The 16,276-nt window shown below is 36.4% G+C and overlaps 1 protein-coding gene and 1 long non-coding RNA gene across 4 annotated transcripts; both read right to left on the minus strand.

Annotated features, from left to right (window-relative positions):
* Positions 1 to 9,266: 9,266 nt before the first annotated feature.
* Positions 9,267 to 10,894, minus strand: LOC149267612 (uncharacterized). Of its 3 annotated transcripts, none has more exons than XR_016261212.1 (5): positions 10,765 to 10,894; positions 10,532 to 10,618; positions 10,247 to 10,330; positions 9,946 to 10,033; positions 9,267 to 9,746 (listed from the first exon to the last, which is right to left on the minus strand). It is a non-coding gene; the product is annotated as an uncharacterized LOC149267612 (long non-coding RNA). The 3 variants fall into 3 exon arrangements; XR_016261211.1 differs by having other exon boundaries at positions 10,242 to 10,330; XR_016261213.1 differs by lacking the exon at positions 9,267 to 9,746 and having other exon boundaries at positions 9,944 to 10,033.
* Positions 10,895 to 10,987: 93 nt separating this feature from the next.
* LOC149267613 (zinc finger CCCH domain-containing protein 17-like) lies at positions 10,988 to 15,582 on the minus strand. The gene is made up of 9 exons (XM_089433699.1): positions 15,228 to 15,582; positions 14,819 to 14,923; positions 14,642 to 14,734; positions 14,445 to 14,552; positions 12,824 to 12,970; positions 12,489 to 12,608; positions 12,334 to 12,393; positions 11,414 to 11,511; positions 10,988 to 11,167 (listed from the first exon to the last, which is right to left on the minus strand). Exons 1-9 carry the CDS (start codon positions 15,507 to 15,509, stop codon positions 11,035 to 11,037), a joined length of 1,146 nt encoding a protein of 381 aa, XP_089289825.1. The 5' UTR covers positions 15,510 to 15,582; the 3' UTR covers positions 10,988 to 11,034.
* Between the last annotated feature and the right edge of the window lie 694 nt (positions 15,583 to 16,276).

Here is a 16,276-nt window from a genome sequence, read left to right on the forward strand (position 1 = left end):
TGGTCTTCCTATAATAGAATGGACCTGCCTTCGAAACAAATCTTCAGAATGATTAACTATTTGGAAAGCGTTGGTAGCTTCATTTCCATATGATTGGGAAATGGATAGCTTGGAAAATTGGTAATGAAACACAAATCTGAATCGACAAGGACCTGTGGTATGGAGCTAATGAAGACTATTTTCTAGCTCCCCCCTTATTATAAAGGTTAATGGCAACAAACATTTTCCGCTTATTTGATGTTGCAATACAATCTCCTCAAGTTTGTGGCATAACAAGATGGAAATCAGCCCAACGCTTAAGATTCCAAGGTGATCTTGCATTGGAATGGGATCGATATATACACTTGCTCTACCATAATTTCATCTCTCTCAAGCTAAATATCCTGGATTCACTTTGTTGTTCTAGAAATCCTATGTCTGGAGATTTCACAACTAAGCTAGGATACAAGGCATGAATTGAAGATGTTTTTGAGGGTCCTAAACAATGGTGGTGGAAAGCCATATTGAAACTCAATGCTCCTTTAAAATCCAAAATATCAACCAAGTTAGTAATCAACAGCAAACTAGTCACCTGGGAAGCACTCTCCTCTCGTGGATGGCGGTGTCCAAGCTGATGTACGCTATGCAAATCTCAGATAGAGTCTGCACTTCACCTTTTCGTCAAATGTTCCTTTGTTTCTCAGGTATATACTTTGATTCACACATAATTTCCTCCTAAAGCTCATTGGAATTCCCCTTCTCTTGAAGGCAGCATTAGAAAAGGGCTCCTAGACAAATGAGTGCGCTCTTTGACTAATTTGCATTGCTTTCTATTAGATAGTATTTGGTGTGCTTGTAATTTCTAGACTATTCCAAAAGAAAGAGATTTCTTGTGATATATGTTCCGTGAGAATCATTTCATTTGCAAAGGAATTCAAGTCTGATAAGAAAACTACGTCTCAGCGCGCTACACAAATTCAATATCTTGACTATGATATCCCTTGGGGATATTTTGATGGCACGAGTCAAGGAGATCCTCCTCACTGCGGCGTTGGTGTTGTCATTTATTTTAATCAAACACATTTTCTATACAACACATACTTGCCAGGCAGAGGCTCCAACAATAACGCTGCATCTATTGGGCTTTATCTTCTTCTTGAAATAGAAAACATGAAAAACATCTGTAGGCTTCAAGTTCTCGATGACTCCAGGTTGGTCATCAACTGGGCCAACGGAAGGGCCACTGTTCAAAACACAGGATTTGAACACATTCGACAAGATATTCAACATTTAACATCCACTTTTGAGTGGATTACTTTCAACCATATTTTGTGAGAACTAAACATGGAAGCATATGCCCTCTCCAAAGAAGCACTGGATATATGAATACAACATTAGGAAAGAAATCAATGCTAGGGGGTTCTAGTTGTAACTCCTCCGCTCAAGTTACCTTCCTTTCTTGCATTTTGTTGTCTGGTTTTTTGTACATATCCCCCATCTTTGACAAAGATTTTAGAGGATCTAAAGAAGACATGAGATAGAAAAAAAAATAGGATGTAAAGGAAAAGGAGGTTTTTTGAAAATAGGGATGCAAGTGGAAGGATGAATCTTCTTACCAAGTCCTCCGAGGATAACAAATTTAATGGAGTGAAATGTATATATTATTATATACATGAATATGTAAGTTTTTTTTTCTTTGAAAAAAATATCAATTTGTTAAAATTAACGCTATATTAAATTGGATGTAGTTATATATGTATGGTCCACCATTAGAAAACTTTGTGAATCATAATTTAAATATATTAATCATAATTAATTAATTAAAGTCAACCATTATGAACATATTTAAACATGAAACATAATTTAAACATATTAATCATAATTAGTTAAAGCCAACTATTATCAATACATAACCTATAAATAATATAACCATAAACTAAACATTATATAAATTATATTAAGGTCTATTTTATTAATAAATATATTCCATAGAGCATTAAATTGTACTAAAAATATCTTTGCCATCTTTATACACACACACACACCTCGCTTTAGTTGTCCGTGATAATAATGTATATTTCTCAAGTTTTTTCGATGCAACTCATCTATGTTTCTCTTTGTGATAATGAATTTCAAATAAATATTCACCCTTTCACAAATGTAAGGGACACTATATATGGTTATGTACATCCCATTGTCTTGTATGTCGAAACCAGCCGCTTGAAAAATGTATAATTTCTCTTGAATTTCGCTCTCCTATATCTAAATTGACATTTCCCAATAGTTGTCGAATCTGAGGCATATTGAGGACATCCATATAGCATAATGACATACCACAAATAGTCTAAAACATGATCAACCTAAGGCAATGAAATGAAGAGGCTTATGAAGTTGACATATAAATTTATATAATGACTAACCTAAGTACCAATGGAACATCCCTACTTCTATAAAAATAATTATAATACAATCCAACCTTATATCAATAAAAAAATCTCAAATTATAAAAAATTGAGTGGAAATGGCTCACATTGAAAGAACCCAATTTACAAAGAAAGTTAAACAAGTAAACAAGTTCTTTTACTTATTTAATATTATTATGATTAAATATTTGGTAAGGATAACATTTATGGTTTTTTTGGGGTTTATTTTAAATGTCAATTTTAAATGTTCTATAAATATTTTGTGCAAACATTTTTACAATGATAATTTTTGCATTCTATTATTAATAAGCTTAATTGTTTTTGAAAGGTAATTTTGGTCATATGCTTTTGTTTCAATACTGGTATTAATATTTAACAAAAAAATAATAATTAAAGAATCCGAGAACATCTACTATAGCATAAAAGATAAAAGAGACAAATAATAGATCCTAAACATTAGGGAAATTGTGTGAAAACTTAACCGACTCCATGTCTGAAATCCGCTCATGAAAGAACAAAGCAAGCACAGCCAACTGGAAACAGAAGACAAAGAGCAACAAAAAGTAACAACCCCATCAAACCAAAAAAGCTAAGACTTAGAGACAGGAAACCAAATTGAAAATGGAACAAAAAGAATTACTATATTTTTGAATCCAAATTTGAATTGTGTTTATATCATTTGCAATTTTGAATTGAGTTCATACTGAATTAAACACAATTCAAATTAAATTTAGTTAATACTACATTCAAGTTCGCAAATGATATAAACACAATTCAAATTTGGATTCAGAAATATAGTAATTCATAAATGAAATTCATTGATGTAAATCCAACCTTCTTCATTCTAAAATATAAACAGTACTAAGCAAATTAGTAGATATTTAAGTATGGAACAATAAATTGGAATTGCTCAAATGTCAAGACTCGATCTAGTGCCATCAACCTCTAGAGTTGAGGCTCAAAAGCTAAAACTGAAAATTCACAACGGACAATGAAACAAAATGAGCATCGAGGAGGCCATTAGCTACTCCTCTACATCCATGTACTACATTTAGCTTGAACTTTGCATGTGAAACATGAGTTAAAGATAGATTTTAGTCTTTAGAAGGCTTTGTGCCTTCTTTTTTTTAAGGGCTACAAGCAAAAAATCACGGTGGGGGCGCAGGGAAAGCCTATAAGAGCCCGTTTTTGGGAAATGCACTCCACACATCGGAAAAATGTTTCCTTATGTGTTTCCCCATGTTTCCTAAAAAATGGGGACATGGAAAAATGCTTCCCTAACCACCCACAAGTCCCTAGATCATGGGAGGCGCGTGGGTGCCCTAGACCCTAGCGACGACGTCCACATGAACACTAAAAAATTCCCGTGGTGATGAACAAATTGCTAGTGATATCTCCTCTTTGTGTTCTTGTATTATTGTAGCTTTTTGAATTATGTCGAAGAAGCTTTAGACTTTCGTGATGGGAAAATTACAGATGATATCTCCTACTGGCATGCTTACCTTTTGTGTAGAATTTGTACTCTCAATACAATATATGTTAAAAATATCAAAAGCTCGTTAAAAGATCTACAAGAAGGGATGAGATAATACGTAAAAATGGTGGGAATCTTGGGCTTTAGATAACATGTAGGTCAAATGTCCATGTCCTCCGAAGACGATGAGCTTAAATTGAACAACACTATGCCAATTGGACAGTGACTACGAGGATAAAGTGAGCAACATTATGCCAAATGGAAAGCAGCTATGTATTGTAAAATTTTAAATTAAATTTACAAGTGTCCAATAATTAAAGGCCATAGCTCTCAAAAAGATCTCTAAACGCACTTGATAAAGAAACGGAGTCCAAGAAATCAGTTCATGTTAAATGTCGAAAGGATGCCATGGTAATAAAGCAATCATTTTAAATTTAATCAAACTAACTACCAACAAGTTTTTAAAAGCAAATGCCTCTTCCATGATCATTAAAGATGATGATCTCTAGTAAGGGATGTTATAAGTAGATGCATTGGATTGCCGGAAATTTATTAAGGAAAAAGTAAAACCTTGATCCTCATAAAAGACCACACAGAAAAAAGAATAAAACGAAAACAAAGATAACTCCATGAAAATTTATGTTATGTGAGAATAGCCAACGTAAATGCTTTGAAAGGACCAACATTTAGGTCTTAGGTCTCAAGTATTCAGGAGAATATATGGTCTCCATCTAGTTCCAACATGTAGATTTTTTATCTTGGCATTACAAATAGTTCCAACATCTAGATTTCCTATCTTGGCATTACAAATTTGCAAGGGGCCACGAGAGCTCAAACAGCAGATTGGCCGTTGAAATTGGATAAAACAAACTTCAACATTAGCATATTCAGCGTCGAAATTGAATAAAACAAATTTGAACATTGTCAGATTGAATGTTGAAACTCCGTAGAACATATTTGGTTTTTTCTACAAGATACGTGTTGGAGACTCACGTGGGCTATATTAGTGCCCCAATTTCAGATCAAGAGGAATGCTTTGTTCATAAGTGTGTCTCAAAGGTCGAGAGCTCCTTTGGATGTCGTTTATTTACCTTTACTTGGTGTGCGCGAAAAAGGTTTGGATCCCCACTAGACTTTCTTCCATGCACTAGTTTCAAACACCCCAATCACTTAGCTCGTGGGCATTCATGACATGGAATTCTCTTTTGTGAGTATATGTACTACACAATAGAGGGCTTTTCAAGTGACTCTTTCTGGAAAAACCAAGTCCATTTATTCATAGTGGGAAATTGAACCATGTAGTTGGATTCACGGAGCAATCCTTGAAAACATTAAAAAGCGAGAAACGAAGGTTTCTGTACATAAAATGGGTCACAACCACAACAATATAGCATTGGAAAACGTTTTATGAGTAAATAATTATATTTGTAATCTCTCTCTTCACCTGTTCCAAGAACCACATAGACTTTGGCTTAAAGACAATAAGTCGGCTTCACAGTAGATCTCCTCAACAGCCCACAAAGCACCAAGACATAAAGTAAATTTCTTGAATTATTCTGCAGCGTCTTCTATTGGGACTTCTAAAATGAAGAGAGTTTTCTTGATTAATGGAACATTTTACATAGGCTGACATATACATTCTCGGCCTATACTACCTTTGAGGTGCATATCAAACTTTGGGATTTGTTGGGTGTAAGCCATTGCCCTGCCATTCAACTCGCCCAATTCACGGTTCAATTCACCCGGTGCTCTGTCAAGATTCAATGAATGGAACATTACACAACGGAGCTTTCCCACCACCCAGGCCACCATCACTTAGGTTGTTTCTCTCGGTGCAATAAAACCTTCACAACCTGTTTCTAATTTTAGGTGCCATTTCACTGTAATAAATAGTAAGTTGGCCTGGAACCTAGATAAGATGAGTAATGAGATCATCACTTGTGTACATAGGAAAATGATTGGTGAATATTATTACCATTTGGGCTTATACAGAGATATTCTTGGAATGCCCCATGAAATGGCAGAGGTAAGTTGCCTTCCTTAGTCTTTTAAAAGCTCGAGGACTAACAATTTCTCTTCACTGCATACCCACACAAACAAACTACTTATTTATTTAATGTCACATTACATGGGCTTGCCTTTGATAATCATTGCTTTATATCGTCTTATTTAAGATTTCCATATCCCTTTCCACTGAAATGGATAGCAACATAGGTCAGCCTCAAAATGGAAGGAAGAAAAGAAAAAAAAGAAACAAAGAAACGTGCCAGAAAGTTATTGAAGAAGTTTAGCTCTATCTTCAGAAGGTAGATGTTAAATCTGGAAATGAGGAGACAATAACAAAAAAGGAACTGGTTTTAGGTTTTCCTTTCTTTCCTAGATGTCTCATTTACCTTTTGTCATACGTGCATCCTAATATTTATTAACCTATATTTTCAAATCTAGGCTTCCTTACCAAGTTTTATTGAGCCAAATCTCATTATTTCTCAGTAAACTTGGGGTTTATTGGAGGTTGATATCTTAATGAACACTCTGAACACTCTGAACCTGCAAATAAATTTTGGTCTATCTGAAAAGCTCATTACAAATTTGTTGACAGATCTAACTTAATAGTACAGCACTCCGTCAAATCAAAACATTGTTTCTCATGATGCTGTAGATGTTTCAGGGGTCAAATCGAAGCATTGTTTCTCATGATGCTATAGACATTTCAGGGGTCAAATCGAAGCACACTGTTTCTCATGATGCTATAGACATTTCAGGGATGAAATCGAAGCATTGTTTCTCATGATGCTATAGACATTTCAGGGGTTTAATCTGAAGCTTGAATTTGCAAACCTAATTTCAAGGATTCCATATTTCAAGATCTAATCAACTAAAGCAAATATATAAACTAAAATTTTTCTGAATAACCATGCAGTCATCTCACATAAATATTTTCAAAAATATTTTCATGTATTCACTTAAAGGGAAACAAAATCAACAGTCACTTAAGGGTAAGGGTTCACTTGGGTCTCAAGCATAATCACTCCTGCACTTTCATGACAAATTGTTTGGGCTAGTTTCAAACTCAAGCACAATCACTCTTGCACATTCATATCAAATTCTTTGGGCCAGTTTCAAAATATAATGACATATGTATGTCCAAATCGATAAGTTCACATCATTAACGACGTGTTGGACCATCTTGTGACGGATGGCAATAATTCTATCGCTAATTTGCAGTTCAATGTATAAAGGTTCATTAGCATGAAGGCAAATTTCTGAACAGTTTTCAGAGATTAGATGAACATTTGTTTTCTTGCAACCATTTGAGATACCTTAATTCTCCGAGCACTCAAGTCTGAGATTCACATTGTGCGCGCTCGAACACACGCACAATAAATAAATATAATATATATATATATATATATATATATATACTCTTGCACATTCATATCAAATTCTTTGGGCCAGTTTCAAAATATAATGACATATGTATGTCAAATCGATAAGTTCACATCATTAACGACGTGCTGGACCGGACCATCTTGTGACGGATGGCAAATAAAAGGTTCATTAGCATGAAGGCAAATTTCTGAACGGTTTCCAGAGAAAAGATGAACATTTGTTTTCTTGCAACCATTTGAGATATCTTAATTCTCCCAGCACTCAGGTCTGAGATTCACATTGAGATACCTTAATTCTCCGGAATCTCATTAACAGATGTGTTTGGAGATCATTTCATAGAATTTTATAGAGCAAGTAAACTCCCTCAGTTAGAGATCTTTAACAGTCCGATATTTGGTCGTGTGGCTCTTTCAATGATGCCTTATCTGAGCGCTGAGACCATGGAAGACTGTTTCCAGAGAGTAATGCAAGTCCTGGACTGTACGGTCCAGCAAGGATTTGTTTTGTTCTCATGTTCATCTCTTGTTGAAATGGTATTGTGCCTTCTCACCGGTGTGTACAAAAGGGATCAGGATTCTTCTCAAGGCAGTTTTGCACGGAGGATCCTTCGAAAAACAAATGAAAGTCACCCAAGCAGTCTCGATGCTACAACTCAATCAGACAAAGTGTGAACACAGCTATGTTGAGACGAGTGCATAAAATATGCAAGGGCTTTTGGTATCATAAGAAACAGCAATGAAAAGCTTCTGTCACAGATCCTGCTCTTTGAATTTGTAAGTACAGCCCATTCTAGTCTACTTCAACATTTTTATCTAATGTGAAGTGCTGTTAGCCCGATTATCAAAAACGTTCCAACGGAGTCTAGCTTTATTAAAGATTGACTAAATTTAAATAGGACTGGAGGTCCATGCCATTGAATGTTCACTCTATGATCTATACTAGGTCAGTAGGACATATAATCACATTGCTAATGGAAATGATAAGTTGCAAACTAGAGTGTGCCCCGTCAATATATTTCAAGCATTTTACTGGCAGTCTGAAAACAAAATGAAGGCATGGAGATGTCACCCCATTCTTGTAGCTGTAACGAAATAAAGGTATGGAGATGTTACCCCATTCCTGTAGCTGTAACGAAATAAAGGTATGGAGATGTTACCCCATTCTTGTAACTGTAACAAAATAAAGGTATGGAGATGTTACCCCATTCTTGTAACAGTAAAATGAGAGTCGGGTAACCTAGTAACCACCTCCCTTGGGTTAGAATGGTAAGGGAGTGTATTACAGGTAACTCCTCATCAAAGCAACCAGGCTGCATTACGGAGTACATATAATCCTCATCCTCAACTTCATCATCATTGATGGCTGAGAGGGTTAGAAACATTATCCAATCACATTGATATGCGGTGCCTCTTCTAAATTTCTCTTTTGCTTATAACTTCTCTACACATTTCAGAGATTCTTTGTACACTCTCCTTTAATTTGTCGTGAGAGGATATGCAAGGTAATTCCGATAGTTAAATCTATTAGACTGAATAGCCAGGTATCAGCAGCAATTTCTTGTTTGAAATAAGACCTGATTCAGCACAAACACACAGCTCAAATTGCAATTACAATTCAGTTCTCGCTGCCACTTGATTCCATAAACTCTTAGCTTACTTCTACAACTCAGATTTTTCATCTGAACGGCATCCCCAGTTTTAGCCTAAAACCAAGGCCATATAGGCTCCACCCCTTGCTGAACAATGTTCGTACGCATGCCAAGGATGAATATTTGCTTGTGTAATAGTGAGTAAAAATCGACGCAGCCTAGGCACCATCTAATTAATGAGAATAGATGTAAGTTTGCACAACGTATACTTATCAGATCACCAAAAGTATTGAAACATTTTGCACTGGGTGCATTTTGAAAATACAAGTTTCCACTTCAAACTGAGAAGAAGACAAGATATTTGCATACCAAAATTATTCAAACATTTTCCACTAGGAACATCTAGGAAATATAAGTTTACTCTTGAAACTGAGAAGAAGATGAGATATTCACACTCAATGCTAATCAGTAACAGTATATTCAACCAGTCCCGTATCTTAATCAACACTATACCAAAGGGGAAAAAATAATCAAATCGAGTCCAACAGTGAGAGAATCAAATATTTGTTGATTGAGCAATGTGATAGCTGTCGCACAGCCTAATCAGCCTCACCAACAAGTATCTTACAACCCAGGTATCTCACATCTAAACCTTTCGAACATCGTCCAAAGTACACAGGACGTGCCATTATTTTTGCATCTGCTGGGCTTTGTGCTTTGCAAGAAGGGAATGGCTGCAATACTGCCTTTGATTTTGGAGACTGCAGAGTAGATTTGTGGTGCCCACCAAAGATTATTGATGCAGCCGCACACCAAAAGGATATCCTAAACTAACAAAGCCCACAACTTGTGGAACTTGGTCAACAACGGAGCAGCCCCAGCAATAACTCACCTGCAAAATAAATGCCCTTCAAAATATGCAGATAAATGACAATACAATCATGAAAGTCTGCTCTAATGAGAATATATCATCAAATCTCAAAAAATGCACTACCACATAAAAGTATAGATGGATCCATTCTGAAATGAAACAGAAGGTATAGAAAGCTTTGATAAGACCATAAATTGATAAATATCGTCCCAAACCTTACCAAGGGCCAGTAAATGATTGCGGATGGAAAAAAAATCCAGCTTGCATCTGATGCACATTTTAAGAAGGCGGAAAGTGTCATAGCCCACCTGCAAAATAAATATGTCCCTCAAAACATGCAGATAAATGACAATACAACAATGACAGTCTTGTCTCAGGAGAATATATCATCTAATTCCAAAAATCCATTACAACTGCTCATAAAAAAAATATAAATGGATGTGAAATGAAATTGAAGGTATTGGAAGAAGATTTGATAACACCATAAATTGATAAATATGGTCCCAATTTCCAAACCTTACTGAGGGCTAGTAAATGATTGTGGGAGGAAAGAAAATCAGTTTGCACGATGCACATATGATGAGATGGAAAATATCATAGCCCACCTGCAAAAGAAATGTGTTTCTCAAAATATGCAGATAAATGACAATACAATTATGAAAGTCTGCTCTCGGAGAAATATGCCATCAACTTCTGAAAGTGCATTACCACATTTCATAAAAAGTATAAATGGATCTGAAATGAAACTGAAAGTATAGAAAACTTTGATAAGACCGTAAATTGATAAATATGGTCCCAAATCTTACCAAAAGCCAGTAAATGATTGTGGGTGGAGACAAAATTAGTTTGTATGTGATGCACAGCTGATGGGATGGAAAATGTCCTCCACTTCTCTGTCAGCAAATAATGTTTAGAAAAAATTAAAATGGAGAAAACTATAACCACAGTAAACAGAAGATGCCATACATATAACTAGATTTTACTTAATAAAGCAAAACACATGACACAGATGATTACAGAAAGAAAGCAGGAGACTTACTTGTGTTTCAGTGAAAGGCATATGATTAGCGACAAAACCAGGGAATGAATTTGTGCCCAGGGCCATCTAAAGATACCTCTGTCAATGTGACTTTATTCCACAGACCAATACGATCATAGCGGCGTGGATGTAGTTAGAGTATGCTAAGTGAAAAGAGTACAGGAGGAGCTTCACATGTGGGAGATATGAACAAGGGTCGGAGTGACCACAGTAGCATTTCAACTGGAGACTCTTAATTACAACAAAACTCTTATAGGTTGTCTCAGCCTCTCATAGAGTCTGGGTATCCCATTTCCATACTTTAAGTTCCCCCTCTCCATCACCAGTGAAAAATAATCCACCAGATCCAAGCTGGAATACTCGCACCTCATTTCTCGAGAACAGTCTACATCGTTCTTTAAACCTGAGACAAACCCGTAAATGTTATTTTACCAAAAAGCAGACAATATGAGCACATTCATGTAACTCCATAAATGAGCGCATCAACAATTTCCTAGTCCATTAAATATTTTTAAAACAAGGACAAAATGACCCTGAAATAGCCCAAAGGCATTCCAAAGCCAACTTGTTTTCATTCTCAGAATGATCAAAAATGCTTTTCCATTTTCCAGTATTTTAGTATAATGAACTCAAGAGCAGCTATACTTACGATGGCAAGTCGTAGAGGCGCACACTGTTATCGTTGCAGGAACAAAGCAAGACAGGCTTGGATTGTTTGTCATTCATTCCACATAGTGCAAGAACACCCTGTGAGAAGCAAAACCAAAATAATTTAACTCCACTTAATTCTGAGAAAAGAAACATAAACCTTGCAATATCTAGTGACTTAATAGGATTGTTTGACTCGATTCTTACACCATACACAAAAAACAAAATATCACTTACATGCAAGGCCTTGCTGCATTAAAATAATAATGATAATAATAAAACAGACAACTTCAAGTTTGCAAAATATCAGAGATTTTGCGTAGTAAGTGTAGTTGATTTTCCAATAAAATACATTAAAAGCTCCCAACCTGGATGTTTAGATTTGAGAGAAGTAAAGAAACCATTAAAAGAATGAATCATAGACTCTCTCGTGGAATTTGATTTTACTGTGGTATCTAGTTTCTGATGCACAAATGTCTTGCCTTTGGGCCTTGGGGTCCTTCAACTACCAAGACTTATAAATCACAAAACCCACTAAATAATTTCTGATGCACAAATGTCTTGCCCTTGGGCCTTGGCGTCCTTCAACTACTGAGACTTATAAATCATAAAACTAACTACAGAATTGCAGCAGAACAAAACATGTTTGATTAAAATAATTAATAAATAATCTAGATGTCACTTTGGCTTTAAAAAAATAAAGAGGTCACACCATCCCCATGGACTGGTTACCCCTCTTTGATTTCAGAGCCTAGGACCACCATGCCAAATAGAAGCACGTTGCAATGCAACTTAGTAGATAAATCATGAATACAAAAATAGCATTGCACTGCAACTAAGTAAATAGGCTGTTGCATGGATAAAAAAACTAATTATAAAATGTACACAATTGTTATAGGTAGAGAGGATTAGATAACATACATTCTTTTCGCTATGAGTGTAAGTCACTTCCAAGGCTCCACTTGATGTAGCGGCCCATACCTGCATTGCATTTGATGAGCTAGAAATTCCAATAAAGTCTGTGCACCATTTTGTTTCCTGAATGAAACATGGACATATGATGAAGTCTTCCTTACCTTCACCGTGTTGTCTAATGAGCACGACAAGAGATAGTCATCCCAACAGAGAAGAGACATTACAACTGACTTGTGATCCCTCAAGGTCTGTATACATTGAAAACTTTCCATATCCCAGACCTGTGAATTTCTTTACAACTGTCAAATATAAACTCATCTGGAATTGGGTACATAATTCATTTTCTAAAATTGTAAGTGAATGAAAAACATCAAAGCTTGCAAGAAAAACAATGTTTATTTGTGCTTTTATTAACCAGGTTAGCCAAAATTTTCTTTTATCTTACTGTGTAAACAAATACAAATAAAAGTAGTGGACGAGAAGCAAAGAAACATACCCTTATTGTGTGGTCCATGGAAGCGGAGTAGAGTCTTCCTGCCCCTGAGACCAATGAGACAACAGGCAGGGTGTGCCCTGCGAGGGAAACTGCAGGTTCAAAGGCATTGGCTGGAGAATTAAATTTCCATGCAAAAATAGTGCCATCCTGTAAAACCGTAAGTCAACGTAATCAGTGGGGCTATATAATGTAATCAAGTCACGACCAATGTTATCGGAACCAAATTGGCGAGCTGAGAACCAGTTGAAACCGGACCAGAACCACTAAAAAACCGGACTGGAGAATTGGTCGGCCGAAAATACATACATTCAAATTTTAAAGAAAAAGATATATAGTCATGTGCATTCGTATGAATCAAAAGCATTTTATACACAGACAAGCAAAACTTCTCATTGATATAGCATGTAAGGGTGCACATAACCAAAATAGCATTGAGTGCAATTCATCTCTGAAACGAAAATACAACAAAATATAGGCTCTAGATGGCCTCTAGCACTAAAAAAAGAAAAAGAAAATCATGCTACAACAAATACATACATATCATCATAACCATTGCCTCTGTTGGGACCTTCGTCATCAATATCACACTCTAAGCATTAAAATAAGATAGAAAAAGCGTAGCATGTCGAGTCAAGATTTTGTTTGAGCGATGGGTACATTTTTTATAGGGTCTTGATAAAGGAGTTTGACAACCAATGCCATTAACATCAGGGTACATAGAGGGTTTGGTGATCTTGATTAATTACTAGTTCCATACCCTCGTACATGACAAAATCCAATGGAAACATTGCAATTCCCCCAATCTTGAAATCCCGAGAAACGGTTAAGTCTACTAGATTTTGAGCGAGCTCTAGAAATTTGCTTTCTCCATATTAATTCCAATGAAGTTGGAACCACTCTAAAAAAATCCTCAGTTATTTCATGTTAATGTTAAAAATTTAAGTAAAAGGATGAAAAAAACAGAAAAAGAAAAAGGAGGACATTACCATAAATTGGATAAGGATTCAAGAGCCATAGGCTTGAAAGTTATGCCGCCCCACTCAAAAATTCATGTTTATTTTATTTTATTTTTTTAATTACATTTGGAATGTCTTTGGTCAAATTGTATAGAATCAGTCAGTTCGGTACCGAACCGGCCACTTCCGGTTCAAGGCTGTGAAACAGACTAGTTCAACCCCCAACCTGGTCGGACTGGCTAGTTCCACCGATTTCGAACACACTGGTCATGACCTAGAGTTTAGCTAAAAAAGAAAACACACTACAAATGTGACAACCCCCTACTTATTTCCTTCATGAATTTTAAATAATGTAAGTATTTGACCCAAGAAAAACAGAAGAAGAAGAACTAGGTCATTTTTGTAGAGGATTCAGATATCTTTGGTCATGTCAGGATATGCGGTGGTGTCAAGAAGTCTCGTGACAAGTCCCATGAGTCAATTGTCGGGTCAACTGGTGTAGTCCTTACATATGAAGGAAATTGGTTTTGGCATTATGTATTTCAAAAAAAAAAATCCGGTCAACGGCAGTGGAGTCAAGTAACCCACTGACCATCTCTCCTTAGATCAGGGGGTTTGTCACAACAAATATGACTACATAAGCCAAAGCAGTTTACGAGACTCACTTCCGTTCCAGCAAAAAGCATTTGCATTTGATTAACGACAGCAAGGGCATGAACTTGTCCCCTGGGGCCATCTAAAGATTGTTGCGTGGACGTGAGAGTATTCCAAGCCTGAAATATAAATCCACTGTGTTAGCAACCTGAAGGAAATCACACTGACAAAAACAATTCTAATACTAAGGTTAATCTCGTTAAATTACCTTGACAGCGTTAGGAACGCCAACAAAAATCCAAGGACCTTCACTGAGGAGGCATCCAGCTTCGCTCACGCCATGTAAAGGAATATGTGTACCCTGTTTAAGAAAGAAGACGTCAAGCTTCGATGAAGATATTTATAGACAGTATAAGAGTTGAGTGTAAATAAAAGCTCAGAGTACCTGGCCTGTATGGCAGTCCCAGACCATAAGCTTGTTGTCTTGTCCAGCGGAATACAGTTTGTCAGCAGCGCCTAAATGAGAAGGAAAAGCAATCCCTCGAATAGCCTGTGGGAAGGAAGTAAATCAAATGGATATGCAAAGAAGATAAGAAAACCCAGAAACAAAGCACATAAAATAAGGAAACCAAGCAAATCAAATGGGTATGGAGAAAAGACAAGGAAACCAAGCAAATCAAATGGATATGGAGAAAAGACAAGGAAACCAAGCAAATCAAATGGATATGGAAAACAGACAAGGAAACCAAAGAACGAGCACACCAAGAGTATGCAGAGGGAGCGAGAAAACCAGAAGCCAACCAAAACAAGCTAAGAATATGCAGAGCAAATAAGGAAACCGAGAAGCTACATACCTTGTTACTGTGGCCAACGAGCTTTGTCAAGAAAGTGACATCGGAGCCTCCAACAACATGGGAGTGCAGATATTTGCAGTCATCTCCTGTGTGCATGCAATTGCCTGCGAGCCAGTAACGGCAGGCTTTCTGAATCTTTTTCCGAGCCTGACCTCTCCCCCGTCTATCCCTGTCTTCTTCATTTTTCTTTGGAGCTCCAACGTTTTTGCAGGTGTGGCTTCGGCTACACTTTTGCAGGTGTGGTGCGGGTTTCTCTGAGATGAATTGCGTGGCCGCTCCCATGGCTGCCAGCAGGTAGAGAGAGATAAAACTTGGGTGCTTCTTCCCGCTTGTCGTTCGCCAAATATCATTCAAATCTCGCTCGCTTTCTCTTTCACTGTGTAACTGTCATCATCCACTCTACTCTTCCCAAGTATTATTTATTGGTATTGGGATTTGTTACGTTTAGGTTTACGTTTGGTCACATGCATGCATTTCTTCCTATTTTTGGAATCTTGGAATTTAAGGTTTTCATCCATTTCACTTTTAATTTTAATTCTAGAATCTTGGAATCTAGTGTTGGAATCTTGGAATCAGAATTTTAGAATTTTAATTTAACTATTAATAATTATTAGATACATGATGGGATTCAACCTCCACAAAATACTTTTAATAATATACACAAATCAATGGAAAAATCATTCTATCATCCATCCATTATATCATTCTATCATCCATCCATTATATCGTGTGAGTGTGAGTGGAATTGATTTTATACATTTCAACTATAGAATTGCACTGCGTCAAAAGGCAAATAAAATTTCATTTGTTGTAATTGACTCGTGCGCTTCGTTATTTGCCTTGGATTTAACATTTCATTGCTAGTGTAAACAAAATTTATGGTAGCATCTCCCTGGTAAATTAGTAATGGCTTTGCTTCCATCTTTCACCATGGTTATGATTTTGGTGGATATGCATGGTATGAATTTTTAGGCACGGCATCCCCGTGAGTTTTTTTGTTTACATCACCCGGGCATTTAAGAAGAATTTGAAACTATGTCTAAGGACCT

The sequence above is a fragment of the Pinus tabuliformis genome, chromosome 6 (genome assembly GCF_031772625.1).
Source record: "Pinus tabuliformis cultivar Carrire ecotype Pingquan chromosome 6, CPIR1, whole genome shotgun sequence".
Classification (NCBI taxonomy): domain Eukaryota; kingdom Viridiplantae; phylum Streptophyta; class Pinopsida; order Pinales; family Pinaceae; genus Pinus; species Pinus tabuliformis.